This window comes from Xyrauchen texanus, chromosome 1 (assembly GCF_025860055.1).
Source record: "Xyrauchen texanus isolate HMW12.3.18 chromosome 1, RBS_HiC_50CHRs, whole genome shotgun sequence".
Taxonomy (NCBI): domain Eukaryota; kingdom Metazoa; phylum Chordata; class Actinopteri; order Cypriniformes; family Catostomidae; genus Xyrauchen; species Xyrauchen texanus.
The window spans coordinates 25,134,090-25,151,138 of NC_068276.1; the positions used below are offsets into that span (position 1 = coordinate 25,134,090).

Sequence of the window (17,049 nt, forward strand, 5' to 3'; positions counted from 1 at the left end):
ACCAACCGTTATAGAAAACTAAAAACTATTTTCTTTTTAAATTGGAAAGAAAACTTAAGATGTAATGAAAAATATTAATATTTGTTTTGGCCAGTATAAAGATACATTACTTAAAACAAAATGTATTTATTTGTGATGGGGTCAATGAATATGTTGGCAGGGTAGATGTGTATGACTTTTTTATTCTGCTAAACACGAACAAAGTTTCATTAAATCCGTGTCTTCTTAAGTGATCTAATTAGTTTTGCGTGAGAACAGACCAAAATGTACCTCCTTTTTTACTATAAGTCTTTGAATCAGCATTCTCCTTTACGATCATGATTTCAAGCTTGATTACATTTTCTAGTGCCATCTAGTAATGATCTGTGCATGCGTCAAGCACTAGGAAGTGTAATCGAGCTTGAAATCATGATTGTGCCTTTAAAGACTAAATGTACAGTGAAAAAGGATAACATTTTGGTCTGTTCTCACCCAAAACCGATTGGATCGCTTCAGAAGACAATGATTAAACCACTGCTAGTTTCGTATGAATTACTTATATGTTGCCTATATGTGCTTTTTTAATATTTTGTTAAGTTTTGTTCACAATTCACTTGCATTGTATGAACCTACAAAGCAGAGATATTCACCCAAAAATCTTAATTTGTGTTCTGCAGAAGAAAGAAAGTCATTCACATCTGGGATGGCATGAGGATGAGTAAATGATGAGAGAACTTTAATTTTTGGGTGAACTATTATTTAAACTCCACCTTACAATTTTCAAAAGCGACAAAATAATCATTAGATGATTACATGTGTGAGATTGTTAAAATCCACACATTCTGCCAGTCATAGCGCCGCAGTGTGCGCCCCCTAGCGTCGTATGTGTGTATTACCTGAACTGATTACCCCTATCTTCCCCTCATCTTGCAGCACAGTCAGTGCCTGGTAGCGATTTAGTCGAGGGCGTACGGGCTTGAGGTAGCAGTGAATGCACTTCTCCGCTGACTGTGGTCGTACTTTCCTCATCTCGTACGGATTACTACCGAGTTCACACCACGATCAATCGCCGCTTTGCGTTTCCCCGCTACGTTTCCCCATCTGAAGGCCTGTCACAGAGTAAAGCGGCTCGGTGTGTGTGTGTTTAGACAGCGGCGAGAGAGCAGCAGTGTGTCCCCGATGGCTGGCTGGAAGGACGGCTCAGTGCAGGAGAAATATCGCCTGGTGGTCGTCGGAGGTGGTGGCGTCGGGAAATCAGCATTGACCATTCAGTTTATCCAGGTAAGTGGACGGATGGCGGAATGTTTTTTGTGGCCCTTTAAAGAGATGTGAGGGTGTTTGAGGGATATATGGGTGTATCTTGAGCACAGAAAGGGGGACCCCACAAGCGGAAAAGGGGGCTCAGGAATCCGAGCGAGGCCTGCGTCACTTTAAATCGTCGTTTTATGCAAGAAAAATCCTGCGTAAACACAAATATTAACACAACAGGAGGAGTTTAAGTGGGAATTCATTTAGGAAGAGTGAAAACTCTTCGCATGTAGTTCATAGGCAGTCAGAAACACTTTAGGAAACTGTTGCGTTAGACTGTTGCAAAATCATAAAAAACATACGAAACTACTTAACCCTTGTGCGTCAATAAAACTAAAGTTACTCAGAGGTTCTTCGAGGACAAAAAACTGCCATAACATTTTATAAATTAATATTATTTTCCACTTTCACTGACACAGATTTTTTTAATCAACATCCGCACAGAGAAATGCCATAACTACCAAATATTCATTCATTTTCAGGATTTTCACCCTTTAAATGCCAGTTTGTTTACATAATGCAACTGTTGTTTTTTACACACACACACACACACACACACACACACACACACACACACACACAATTCCAGCTGCAACATTTACTCAACTGGCCTGCAGTGCTCTATAATACAGCCAACAGATAATAGGAAAAAATAATGTATTTGCTCCATAGGCTAAACACGAAATAAAATGGCACCATCTGGCTAAAAATATAATAAATTTTAATTTTGAAGCCAGGGCTCCGGAATAAAAACAAACTATTATCGAATTCATGATTCTTTATGGCACTTGGATCACATATTGCATTTTGAATGGGTTTTGAATGGGTTTCAATGGGGACATTGTTGTTTTGAAGGTCCTGAGTGTAACTTTTTGTGTACTCCGTGTATTATAGATGTATTTCAACTGAGGTTGAAATAACAAAATTCCCCCCAAAATACGCACCTTTGGCTAAATTTATGCCGTTGGCATTAACGCAGCCAAAATGATTGAAAAAAATAAAATAATTATAAAACAAAAATGTCCCGAAGGTCGCACAAGGGTTAATCGGTTTGGTTATACTTCAAATCAATAAGCATGGAGTAAATTAAATGACTGCTTTCAAACAAAGCTATGCACCGTTGTATGTGCAGTGCACATTTTTTTCTCCCCTTTTTCTCTTATGGGTACTTGACTCTTTTGGGAGTCCCTTGCTAAAATTCACAATGGTAACCAAAGTGTCTGGAAAAATACCAGTTAGCCCTAATACCATTTTATTGTTAACATCAGAATGAATTAATATGTTATCTCTTTCAAACATTGCAAGATGCTTTCAGAGTCTTTCATTTGGTTTAATTACATTTTTGATTATTGTGATGGCGATGCCAAGTTAGCACAGTTTAATTGTAGTAGCAATAACTGCAGTTACGATGGCATTTTGGTGGATGCCAAATAAGAATATTTTCTTTTAGTTGGGTAGTTTAGTTTCAAATAGGTTTGGTCCATGTTAATGTGTACCTTCTCTCTAACAAAAACACTTAAATCTTTATATATTTGTCTAATGCTTAAGGTATAATTCACTTTATAAAGCAGTTCACTTGGTTTTGAGATCTATCCCAAATCTGTCCCTCATATATGATATGCAGGGGTTTATTAACATCTCATTCAGCATGGTTTATTAACATCTAGCTACAGTACATAACAGCAAATTAACTATTCTGATTCTCTTAACTACCTATTCTGTCCTGGCATAGAATGCCAATGATAGATGTTGTCATAGATGTTGGGAAAGGGTACCGGGGTTGATTAATTTATTTAGTGATGGTACGTAATCATTCTTTGACCTCATAAATAGGGCTGTAACTAATGATTATTAGAATGGTTATTCGGCGATTATTGCTATGATTAATCATTAGCACTTAATCGACTATTCAGCTTGTGAGTAAAAGACTTAAAAGGTTGTATTAAATGTGCTTGCTAACAAAAAAGAGGACATAATCATCTTTTTAAAGTACCTCTAAATGACATTCACTGAATTAAAGGGAAAAATACTTTTTGTTTAAATCAGTAAAAAATAATCCTGCAAAAAATCCTATAGTTATCTAGTGTTCTTGTCTTGTTTTCCATTAAAAATTGTCAACAAATTCAAGCCAAATCAAAAACAAATCAAAAACATATTTGTTGCAGTGTATAATGAGGCGAAGACTACCCACTCTCACCTTTTTGTTCACTTCAGTTAATCTTAACACACAAAAAACAAATTCTCTCTTATTAATAAAGCTGTGTATTGCCATTTTTCTTCACGATAAATAATGCACAGTAACATATATATTATTATTCAATAAGTTGTGAGCTATCACGTTATAATCTTGCTGCAGCAAGTGTGTGCTCTCGAGGGATGAGCGTCCCAGTGACAGAGTGTGCATCAGCCAGGTGCAGTTTCAATCTCTGCCCCTTTGATCGGGACATTTGCGCAACTCATACAAGAGGCACTGACCACACAGAAATGCCAGTTTTGGAGTTTGTAGTTATTTACATGATCTGCTTCCTATTTGAACTTTAATAAAGCTATAATGCATTAATATAACTACATTTAAGATGTCACTGTCCTTTTCTGCATATTGCGGCCCCCTCCGGCATATCGCGGCAGAGTTTTGCGGCCCTCTTCAGCAAGTCGCGGTCCGTTCGGCATAACGCAGTGGCCCGTTTCAGCTTATTGTGTCATATTTCTTTAGGTGCATGTGTGCTTCATACACCTTAAATAATTTTTATATATTTAAATTCAAAAATATAATCAGGAGTCTGGTTAGCTCAGTGAGTAAAGATGTTGACTACCACCCCTGGAGTCGTGAGTTTGAATCCAGGGAGAGCTGAGCGACTTCAGTCAGGTCTCCTAAACAACCAAATGCCCGGTTGCTAGGGAGGGTAGAGTCACATGGGATAACCTCCTCGTGGTCGCTATAATGTGGTTCGCTCTTGGTGGGGCACGTGGTGAGTTGTGCATGGACGTCGCAGAGAATAGCGTGAATCCTCCACACGCGTTACATCTCTGTGTAACTCGCTCAATAAGCCATGTGATACGTGAATTGATGGTCTCAGAGGAGGAGGCAAATGTGATTCGTCCTCCGGCACCTGGATTGAGGCGAGTCGCTATGCTACCACAAGGACCTAGTGCGCATTGGGAATTGGGAATTCCAAATTGGGGAGAAAAAAAACTATAATATACAGTATATATATATATAAAAAAATCAAAAAGGGAAATATGACTTGCTTTTAAGGCTTTAAAAATGTATGAATGACATAAATATCTAAATATTTCTAATTATTTAAAATAAGTTTTTGGTCAACTTTACATTTACACTGTAGTTTTTTGTAACTTATATATATTTAAAAACATTTGCCATTACATGATCGTTTACAAAGAAGCCATTCACTATCAAAGTTTATATTTGTTTGCTACGCGGGCATATGGTGCGAGCCTCTGCTGACGGTGCACACATCAGAGTGCTTAGAAACGCTTCATGCAATCTTCCTGACAGGAGCAGCTCTGGATGATGTTCGTGGAACGGCTCAGTGACGCTCTGATTTCAATTAATGTAAATGACACACAAACATGCCATTCGCTTAAAATTCCATTTCAATTGCAAGTGACCAGAACTTTGAAGCTCCAAAAAGCACAAAAAATGCAGCATAAAAGTAATCCCTAACCCCTAAGTGGTTAAATCCATTTCTTCAGAAGCGATATAAATAAGTGTAGGTGAGAAACTGATAATTATTTAAGTCCTTTTTTATTATAAATCTCCACTTTCACTTCCACATTCTTCTTTTGTTTTCTGGCGATCCACATTCTTTGTGCATATCACCACCTACTGGTCAAGGCTGGAAATGGGTAGAGATTTATAGTAAAAAAGGGCTTAAATATTTTAAATAGATCTACTTCTCACCCACACCTAGCACTTCTGAAGACATGGATTAAACCATTGGGGTCATATGGATTACTTTTATGCTGCCTTTATGTGTTCTTTGGACCTTCAAAGTTCTGGCCACAATTCAATTGTGTTAAATCTTAATTTGTGTTCTGCAAAAGAAAGCAAGTCATTCACATCTGGGATGGCATGAGGGTGAGTTAATGATGAGAGAATTTATATTTTTGGGTGAACTATTACTTTATATGTGTTATAAACACCAATACAGGCCTGCAATTGATGTCTGAACTAAATCAGATATGTTGATCGGTTTAAAGAAGCAGATCAATATCAGAATAGACTTTATAGTCTTTCTAGTAGTATTGCTTGTCTTCCTTAATTCCTTCATTCATGCCAGATTACTAGCATGAATTGACTTTAAATAACTAGTCTTTAAACAGATCTCCTCACTATAAATCACTGATGAACAGAGACTAACTGAAATGCTGTTGTTATTAAACTTTGTACTTGTAGGCTTTTTTGTCCACATTTTTGGTAAGCAATTTAGAGTGGAATTATCACTGTGTAAAAAGCTTGATCTCCTTATGCACTTATGATTTTTACTAATGCTTCCGGAAATGCCACACATGTGCTTAACAATCAACATTTGCTGATATCATGATCTGTGACTGCCAAATGAGCTGATTAAATCCCCTTCAAATAGTAATGAATGGGAAAATTAGACAACAGTTTTTCAATAACTAAATAAAAAAATAAAATAAAAATGTTTGTGCCTTATAGAAATCTGACTATACTATTCCATACTATACTATACTATTACTATACTACTCACAATACTATTTTGTATATATACTCTTATTCAGGATATGAAATTATACTGTTGATTTTCAGGGTGCCAACAGGATTTAATCTGAGGGTACGCACAGAATTCTGCCTAATAAACCTTATTTGTAGGGGGTCCAGAGGCATGTTCCCCTGTGAGATTTTTTTGTGTGCAAAAAAACCACAAAAGTGTTAAATTCTGGTGACTTACAGATAAGTATTTGTTTTATTTTCTTGAATATGAGTAGCATTCATGTAACTATTGTTCATGATAGTAACTTCTAGTAACTGTTCAGCAATTGAAAAACAATGCGAGCCGACGCAAAAACACATTCAGTTTGAACAGCCCTCAAGTTTCTCAAAGTTACCTCTCATAAAGACAGCCTTGTGTTTCAGTTTATTGATACATTTCCACAGTATCCAGCGCTGTTTGTTCTCTGTATGTGTAAATATCCTGATACTGTTTTACTGTGTGAGAAACTGCTTCAAATGATTCAGTGAGAGAGAGCGGTCCGAACTAATTGTACTGAATCACAAGTCAGTTCAGACCATATTACAAGCCCGTTTGGCCAATTCGCTGAAAAGAACAGACTCAAAAGAGTTATTCATTGGCAAATTGGGCATTGCTAGTTCTTTTAAAAAGCCAACAGAAATGCGGGACACATTTCATGATTTATTAAATATTCTGAGAGTAAATGTTTCTCAGGGTACTCATGGTATGCGCAGTGCGTACGGCCTTACAGCTGCAGGTGCCCCTGTTGATTTGTAAAAGTACTAAATGTGTGAAAATGAGAGTGGTCCAAAGAAAACCTTAAACTCCATAAAAAGACCCTTCCTGTTCGAGTGTTTCTAGATTCACTTCTGGTGAGAATGCAGCCCAGCTGTTTTCTGACTCTAGGTTTTCCCATTCAGATGTGAGTTACTAAGGGAGGTTTCATCTGAGTCATGTTGGGTTAATGACCATGGAGAAGCCGGAATCTGGTCTCTGAAAGAGGAAGTCCCTCTACTCCTGCTCAGTCTCTAAGAACCTCCTGGATATATATGAGAAACTATGTGGTGCCTCTTGACTCACACTGCTTTGCAACAGCGTGTATGACATTCTTCATTAGTTATGCTGACTGGAACCTAACTGATTTCTGTCAAAGTTTGGTTGAAGATACTGCTCATCATATTGAGCTGGGAATAATGCATTAACTTCAGTGGACTGCTACACATTTGCAACACACAGGCTGCACAGTGCCGACACAATGACTTCACTACAAAAACAGACTGCTTGATCTCAAATAGAGTCATGACATGAGCCAGGCATGTGACTCAGACCAGAATGGATTAGTTTACGTCATTGTGATGCAATCCAAGCTGCAGGACTGTTTAGCATTAAGCATAGCATTTGAGGTATACACTTATTACCAGCATGACATGGAATCTGTGCCCGCAGGCAGAAAGCTCTCCAAGTTTGGCAGAATTCACACTAAGTTCTAGACAAAGTTCTACACATTGTGTTTACTGTTGTGCGTACAATTATTACATATTTTGGCTAATTTGCTAATGCTTTCAGCTACCAATAAAGCCAGGTTCTTTGTGTGGTAACATCTAAATAAGCTGGTTTGATTTGAGTCAAATGTATTATTTAGCATGTCTCAAACAACCTGATTAGATTAGGTTACACCAACAAAACTATTTTAAGGAGTAAATTTAGGTTAGAATTGCTCCTTAAGATAACAATTGCATGTTACCACATTTTAAATCCATTCCACTAAATTCTGCATATTTTGTCCACAAATTAGTGTAACAAATATAAAATATACAGCATATAAATAACAATAAAATCTGATAATCATAGGATCATAAATATTGCCTCTTTAGCTCAGATTATGCAAAAACAACGTTTTCAGGCTGATAGAGCGAATGCATTCTAGCATATTGTTGTTGTATTAAAAAAAAAGGCTATTGGCTCTTTGAATTGAAATGTTGGACTTTTATATTGAGTATTACAATTGTTTTTATATTTTTACATCCACTATGTCTATGTGAAATTTTAAAATTGTTTTATTTGTTAACTTTCAGACCATTTTTTTCTGATTTTAATATCAAACTTAGCTATTTGTGTCGATTAAAAGCTTCAATGACATAAAAAATGTATGTTGTCAGTCTTCAGCAATTCACTGATATGAAAATCTCCATTCACATGAGCAACTTGTCAGTAACTGCTCTTCAATAGATTAAAATGTAAAGTGTGAAAGTGAAAATATTGCAGGCCTCACTGACCTCTCCTCAGACTGTCTCTGAGAGAGTGTAGCATGGACACGATCACATGTTAGCTAATATTAGCTCTTATCGCTGGCTCTCTCATTTCTAGGAGAACATACTCCCTGCAGCACAGTTTCCTTGCAACTGCACCATGGGCAGACCTTGACGGGGTTGTATGAGAGTGAATTGGCTTCATACAAGGCCCCTTGTATAATAAGAGAGAGCAGAAACAATTATCACCAGTTAAAATGCAAATGTGAACGATTTTCTTGGTGCTTTATACTCCAGAACTTTCACATTTGCAATTAAAAAAGTAACTTAATTTTGTCAGTTTATGACTTGAGTGTTTAGATGAGAGATTAATCTTTGATTTAATAAAACATTTTTGGAAGGCTGTTAACATTTCTATAAGAAAACATGTAAAACTTGGATTTGGGTGGGCTTAATTTGGTCCCTTCCCCTAACTTATATAGAACACAGATTCGATCACGTTGTAGATCGTGGGATATTTTAGACCATAATTATTGATTTTGAAAGTAAGTCAAATAATATGCTGTGAGAATACTGTTAATAACAAACAGTTACTCTACCCTTATGATGGTAATATTTAGGTGAATTTACCTGTATGCTGTCCCGATTGTAGCGAACACAAGTTGAGACAGTCACAATGTCGGGAAAAAACTGCTTTATTCGCAAAGCAACAGTACAAAACAAGGGAAAATCCAGTGAAGAGTAGTCAAGGGGAGCGTGAGGTCGAGAGCCGGGGAATCAAAGTATCGTAAGGGGCAAATCCGGGAGAGAGTGGTAAACGAGAGCGGGAGGTCGAAGCCGGGAAAACAGTTAACAATTAGGACGAAGAACTAGACGGGATCAAAGACAGGGGAACAAGGGGAGCTGGCAAGCTAAGGGGTAAACAAGAGGAGGTCAGAACTAGATGAGACTAGCGGGGGGCAAAGATACGGGAAACTAAACACAATAACCAACACCCGTGAAACGGATGTGCTGTGGTATTTATAGTGGAAGGTGCAGGTGTAAACAATGAAAGGTGATGAGACGAGTGCAGGTGAAACTAATGTGCAGGAGGATTGGAAGCGCGTGAGAAACTCGAGGAAGGAGATAACCTACGAGCATGTGAGCGAGTAGGAGCAAAGTGGGCGTGAGGGCTCGAGCGAGCAAAAAGAACATGAAAAGCTCGAGGGGGCGGAGCGAGGGAGTGAGGGTGTGTGCGACGAAGCGAGGATGGGGCAGAGGAGTGGGGTTCGTGACACCGATGAGAACTGACATAATAGTCAGTGTAGATCAGGGATGGGCAACTTTGAAGGGGCGATGGCCAACATTTTTTCTCCTTTCTACCAAGGGGCCGGATTACAAATCTGCACTCTTACAATGTTCAGCCCTTTCCTCAATTTCCTCATTATTGTGGGTAATCTCTGCACAACTAATGCAATGTTCTATTAAAGATTTTGTTACCTATATTAACATTTTTATTTAATAATATTTATAAAAAGTAATATCATTCTTTTTTAACTTGTGTTTTTACTAATACATGCCGTTCAAATATATAAATTCATGTTCAATTGAAAAGCAATATACTTCAGACTTACATTTTCAATAAAATTGATTCATTTGCATTGTCTACATTTGCAACAGACAAACACACAAATGAACCGACAACATGTTCAACCCCACCTCATAAAACAGCTTATAGGTATTAGTGAAAATCTAAATATTATCATCAATAACAAAACTGGAAACAAGAACATAACATTTCAGTGCATTAATACAAAACATTTCAGCAGCACAACATATACGCACGGACCGAACCTGTACGTCAGGGAACATTCTCTCTATTCCCAAGTCTTTTCAACAATCAGTCAGGCATCTCAATCTCGCATTTCTTCAAAGTTTCTCCCTCTTATAACAACTTTTCAGCTTTTCACAAGCACAAGCAAAACAGCATTAGATGTATTTGGTGATTCCCGCACTGTCACAGATTTCTTAAAAACTTTTGATGACTTTTAACCTTGTATTTTATTTACCCTTTACATCTGTGAGGCGAGCACCTCTGGTGTATGTATCTCTCATACTGTATGCCTCTTTGTTCACTTGATACAATGGTGTATTTGCAAATCAAATTGAAATCTTTAATGACAGACAGGCAGTGGTGGCTCAGCGGTTAAGGCTCTGGGTTACTGACTAGAAGGTTGTGGGTTCTAGCCCCAACACTGCCAAGACACCACTGTTGGGCCCTTGAACAAGGCCCTTGACCCTATCTGCTCCAGGGGTGCCGTATCATGGCTGACCCTGCACTCCAACCCCAGCTTATCTGGGATATGTGAAAAAAAATATTTCACTGTATATATGCAAAAATGTATGTATAATGTGTGACAATAGATAAATTATTTGTGTACACTATGTTGCTGACAAGTTGAGGTAAAATTTCATGGTGGCGGAGGACGAATCTCAGTTGCTTCCACGTCTGAGACCGTTAATCTGCACATTTTATCACGTGGCTTGTTGAGCGCATTACCATGGAGACATGGCGTATGTGGAGGCTACACGCCATTCTCCGCAGCATCCACGCACAACTCACCACGCGCCCCACCAAGAGCGAACCACATTATAGTGACCATGAGGAGGTTACCTCATGTGACTCTACCCTCCTGGACCTGGCTGGAGTCACTCAGCACGCCCTGGTTTCGAACACGCGACTCCAGGTGTGGTAGTCAGCATCTTTACTTGCTGGGCTACCCAGGCACCTGTACTTTAATTTGAACCCACAATTAGAAATGGCAAGCAATTGTATTGCACGCAAGTAATTTTGTTAATGCTCGAATTAACCCCACCCCTGGTTTAGAGCATACCTTCATCTTAGGTGGAGGAGAACATTACACCACATTTCCAGAAGGTTGTCAATTCCAAGCACAAGGTGTCTAAATGCAGCTCTTGTTATTTGGACTCTACTATGCATCTGAGTGTTATCAGTGCTGATGTTACATCGCTAACCAAATAACTAATTCAGAGGGAGAATAAATGTATCACTATTTGTGTCTTGAAAAGCAGTTAATTTTCTCAAGTCATTCTTTTAATATAGAGCACAACAGAGTATTTTGCTTTGAATTAAACAAACCAGTACATTACCAGTGTGGGAGACAGTGTGTTTGAAAGTACTACTGAAGCAGGTACAGTGTACTCCAGGCGATTGTTCCTGCAGACTCACCTGTTAAATTCTCACACTGCTGGTTTGCTAGTGAGTATACTGATAAACACAGTACTGTTTATATATTTCCCAAGCCTTATGTGACTTAAAAGCTTTTTAAATGTAGATTCTCTTTCCTTTTTCAAGTTTAAGACGACCTCCAATTTCACATTACCATTCACATTCCCAGGATTGGCAATGAGGTTTTGACATGTACATGTAATTGTTTGCTTCTTTTATAAAGATCTATTGACAGGAAATTATTGGGAAGAGAAAGAGAGGAATGTGATAGTGATGTTGTTGGTCAGTAAAGACCTTTCATTAAGCATAATGCTTTAAATAATAATAATAATGTAATGAAAGGCTTGAAAGGCTTTTTGAGCAAGTACTATCACTAAATGGTGACGGAATGTGTAAAACGTATTAAACAAAATCTTGACTGGTGCATACAAGAAATGGAATGGATTGACAAACCAGCTGCCTTTTTTTTCTTGTTTTAATTGAAGGTGCCAGAACACAGTTTCAGATCACTCCGGCCTAATTTAACCTATGACCCTAACAAAATAGTATGAGTTTTTTTTTTTTCAAAGAAATAAAATTGTGGATACAGTGATGCTGTGTAGTTGAATAATCTCTATACTTAGTGACCCTGTTTCACGTGCTCAACTAAATTGTAGTCTTTCCTCTTCTTTCGCCTATTTGAATAGCTGTGAACATTACATTTTACTATACAGTTGTAATATATTTCTGTCACAATTTCTTCAATTTCAGGGTTCTAGCTTATATTTTGAAACAAGCTTTTATTATGACTTGTATTTTTTCTATTGTCTGATCAGCCTGGTAATAGAGTTGCCTTGTCTAATAGCCTTCAACAAATGCAATACTTCAACACTGTTAAATTGTAATGATTAATGTATCTATTAAACCTTTTTTTTTCAGAAAGCACTGCAATAATTTTCTTTTTAATGTAAAGTGCATGAGATGTAGTTTAACAACATTAACATTACTTGCTGCTAACCATTTCATAACTTTTAATTTGACATGGAGGAAAAGAAAAGAAACAAAAATGACAAGAGCTGGATGTTCTTGTTGAGGAAATAACTGCAAGGAAAAAGTTCTCCTTGGGAAGCTTGATAATAATATCACATCAGAAAGTAAGAGGCGGGTAAATGGGAAAAGGTGGCAGAGAGTATGTCTCCACTGTGCCCAACTCTGATAGGGATGTGGATGGGGGTGAATAAGAAAATCTCAGCTTTCTAATGTTATAATTATTATGTTTTCTATGAACTCTAAAGATCGCAGAGAGAGCACTATATGCAGCGCATCCATTTATTACTTGCATTTGGTGATAACATTTACATGGGTTACAAGCTGAAAATAAAAATATAATTAAACACAAAACAGTCAAACATTTTTGGTCTAAAATCTTATTTCTACATAAACAGCTCACTGCAACTTCAGACTCAACATGAAAAACCAGTAAATTAATTAAACATTTCACCTTTTAGGATTTAAGATAACTGTGAGGTTATCCTAACTTTAAGATGTTATTTACGATTTTTATGAATTGTTTTTATTTTTTATTTGAATACAAATTGAATACAAATTTTTATTTGAATTTTTCATGAATACAAAATGGTAGTTAAGAAGAAAATTCTCTTTTTTCATGAATCCAGCCCCTGGTGTTTGTGTATGTTGTAATTTTTAAATTGTTATGTTTTAAATTGTATTACTGTGAATCACTTTGTTCAACTATGTTGTATTAAATGCTGTCTAAATAAAGTTTAGTTGAGAGATTAAAGCGTAAATGCTGCAATTTAATTATATAAATATATAGTGTACATGTGCTGCATGGTTCACTGTAGATTTGTGCTCTGCTCTGTCATCTGATACAATGTGGAGTGAATGATTCTCAATGTCTCATTCAAAGTATGCATCTCTTCCACACTAAGATAGCAGCCTTTAGCAGTTTAATAAATCACACTAGGACATGTCACAATTTCTAATTTGATTAATTGTCAATTTCAGTGTAATGAGTAACAGAGCATGTGGTCTAAATTAGCATTTTAAAGCAGTCTTGTGTCAGTCATACTGCACGCTGGTATCGGATTGAGTAGCTTACATAATTGTGTACCAAAGTTGTTAATTTACATAAAAAATGTTCAGTACTTCTAAATTGCTGTCATTAAATTGTTATTTACAGTATAAATCAGCATTAAATCAGCCATCAGTCACCATCAAAATAACATTATCGGCATTTCTTTTTATGTTAAATTCTCCATGCTTATAGGATGTGTGTTTTTTTGCTTTTGAATTCGTTAATTCATTTTATTCGTTATTGTTCCTCACATATATTTGTGTTTGTTTGTGGATTACACAGCTCTCTTTTGGCGAAGCCTGAAACACGCTCTGTGTTCATATGGAGCACATATATAGTACAGCTGTAATGTGATCTACTTGTCATTGATATCACATGCTAGTGGGAGAGGGTGTTTTTTTTGTACCTGTCAATGTTTAAAAACCACACAGAAAGTTGGTGTCAAAGACAGAGATCTAATGTCTTGTCATTTCTTTGTCGACCCTACATATTGTGCTGAACGCCAATTGTAAGGACCATTTTTGTAAGTGCTGGCAAAGAGAAAAAAAACATTACAGTTAAAAATGAGCACAGGAGAGTTTAAAGAACTTATATCAGGGCTCAACTCTAAGGATTTTTTGTACTGTCCCGTTTATTACATAGTCTCATTCGGGACTTCATCTCTAAAGACGAAATAATGAGAAAAAATGTGTTTGTTTTTTCAGTTTTAACATGAGTACATGCATGTTAAACAGACTATGCTGCATGGAGAGAAATGATGATGAGGATTGTTGATTTATTGTGTTCCAATGTGTGGATTACTAATTTTCACCAACATGTAAAAACATAAAATGTGGGGATTTTGCACACTGTGAAAACTGAATATGCGGGGATACTTAAAATGTAGCACAAGACGTTAAATCCCACTACAAAATTCATTAAATGGGTTTTTTTCCTGCTATTTTCTACACATTGATAATAGCTGCTGCTATGACACTTGGTAAAGAGAAAGAACAGTGCTAGGAGAGTGTGCTCTGTGCCTTGACGCGTCCAGTATTATGCATTTGCAGGTCTTTGCAAGATAAATATATTCACGCTCACTCCTCGGTTAGAAGACTTTGTTCGCCCTGTGTAATTTTTGTGCTCTCTCGCTTGTTGTTTGCTTGCACAAATGTTATAAATGCAGCACTGGCCCGATCGGGCAAGTGACAGTTATATCAACTGGCCCGAATCTTTCTCAGACTGGCCTCGGGCCATCTGGCAGTCCTTATTGTCGAACCCTGTATATTGCAGGTGTGTCAAAGCCCTTAAAGGGCTGGTTGAAAATGTGGCACCTGCACTTGATTTTGTAGCACCCATGCAATTACCAGTAATATTGTATCTTGTTCATTGAAATCTTCTGATCATTGATTTTGAGGTTGGGGTGCAGATATAAATGCTCATGCTAACAGTAACTTCTTTGAACAAATTAGGTTAACACCTATTTTATAAAGGGCTAAATTGAAAAATTCTAACAGAGCAACTAAGTTGGGTTTGCTTTAAATATTCCTTTCACCAGGCTCCTAATACTTATTTGAGTCATCTTTTGGAATTTCTAAAGGCAAACAAAACCAGTTAAATTTTCTACAATCAGAAAGCATTACAAGAGAACAGATTTTACACAGAAGGAAAACTGATACATCGGTCCATAATAATAATGAAAATGTATCATTGTTCTTCCATAGTTATAGCAATATTATTTGTAACACAATGGTGACCACATGTAAAACCATGCATGACTCCTCACTACCATGGTTAGTAACTGTGGTTCCATTAATAATCCATGGTAAATTTTAGGAAGGTTTGTGATGTGTGGATTAAAAAACCTTCTAATACAGTATATGGCACAGTGTTTTCTCTGATTTTCTTTGCCAGTGCTGTTAAGAATGTGTTAAGAAAATGATCGTAAACTGGTTTATCACAGAGACATTTGGAGTTTTGCAACAGATAATGTTATGCTTCAAACGGGATATGCGATCTGTGCCGCACTTCTCATGAGCACGTCCCCTTCCCTCAGCGCCTTTCAAGGGCACAAAATTGCAGTTTGGAAAATGGCCTATAATGGTCTGAGCTGGTGTGTGTTCGAGACCAGTCCACGAATAAACGCATCTGCTTTGCACTTGTGCAACTCTATCAATGCGTTTGTGCTGATAATTGATCCAGGTAATGGCTAGCACTGTTGATAATGATCTGTGCAGCACAATAAACACACCTGCTCTGCATTCACTTGTGCTGCTATATCCATTGGCCCGTGCTGAAAACTGATGCAGCCATTTCATTCTGCTTTTGGAGCGAGCAAAATGTGCTCCAAAATATAAGGTTAGGATGACGAAGGAAGGCTACTTAATATTCAAGAGGAAAGCGCTAGCTGATTGGTCAGTGACACATTCTGCTGAACTACCATCCTACGTTTCTGAAATAAGATTGCAACATGAAATTAGGTGTCGGGTCAGAGTTTGACACCTGTGTTATAGGGCCATAGCAGAGTTACCCCAACATTACAGCATAGTGCAGCCATATCACCCTGCAGCTCTTGCCCACTGAAGCTAAGCAGGGTTGAGCCTGGTCAGTGCCTGGATGGGAGACCTCCTGGGGAAAACTATGTTTGCTGTTGTGTTAGTGAGGCCAGCAGGGGGTGTTCAACCTGTGATGTGTATGGGTCCTAATGCCCCAGTATAGTGACGGTGACACTATACTGTAAAAAGGCACTGTCTTTCAGATGAGACATTAAACCAAAATCATGTGTCTCTGTGGTCTTTAAAAAATATCAGGGCCACTTACTCTTAAAAGAGTAGGGGTGTAATCCTGGTGTCCTGGCCAAATCCCCCCTCACTCAGTGCCTCCTAATAATCCCCATCCATTAATTGGCTTTATCTCCTCTGCACTATGTGGTGAGATCATTGCTGCACTGTGGCCATCATTGCATCATCCAGGTGGATGCAGATGAACTCCAAAATGAAAATTATAGCAGATATTCACATTTAAGTTGTTCCTTCTTTTCTAAGAAAACGGACCAAAACATTTTGTGACTCAGTACGCAGACAAGTTTCTTGTCCAATCAAATGCTCTCTAGAATGAAAATGTCCCTCATCCTTTTACTACCTGCAACCAACTAGTAAGTAGCTAATCAAAATCCAACAGCCTATTGGTTATTTAAAAGAAGGGGACAAAAAATTTTTTTTTCAATTGGGAAAACATCAACACAAATTCATGGGGTCTTTCAGGGACAGTACCTAGATCAGACATGAGTCAGGGACTGACACTGTGGGTTTTGCTTAATTTGAATCTAGAAAAAAGATCTCGGCCCAAACACTTCACCATGATCCTCTAATCGGTTGCCTAAAAGAAATCCATTGATGCAAGCTAGCACATTAGGCAGATGGTGTAAGTGAAAACATCTTGGGTTACACTCTCTGTCCCAGTTGTAGCTCATCCAGAGCTCTGCTGACTTATCCAGTTCTTTAATAAAGG

The 17,049-nt window shown here is 37.6% G+C and overlaps 1 protein-coding gene across 1 annotated transcript in view; it reads left to right on the forward strand.

Annotated features, from left to right (window-relative positions):
• The first annotated feature begins 896 nt into the window (after window positions 1-896).
• LOC127651544 (ras-related protein R-Ras2) overlaps window positions 897-17,049 on the forward strand; it is a 60,207-nt gene continuing 44,054 nt past the window's right edge. The window contains exon 1 of the mRNA XM_052137433.1: window positions 897-1,260. Within this exon, the coding sequence (XP_051993393.1) occupies window positions 1,159-1,260 (102 nt within the window). The 5' untranslated portion in view covers window positions 897-1,158. The remainder of the gene's footprint in view (window positions 1,261-17,049) is intronic.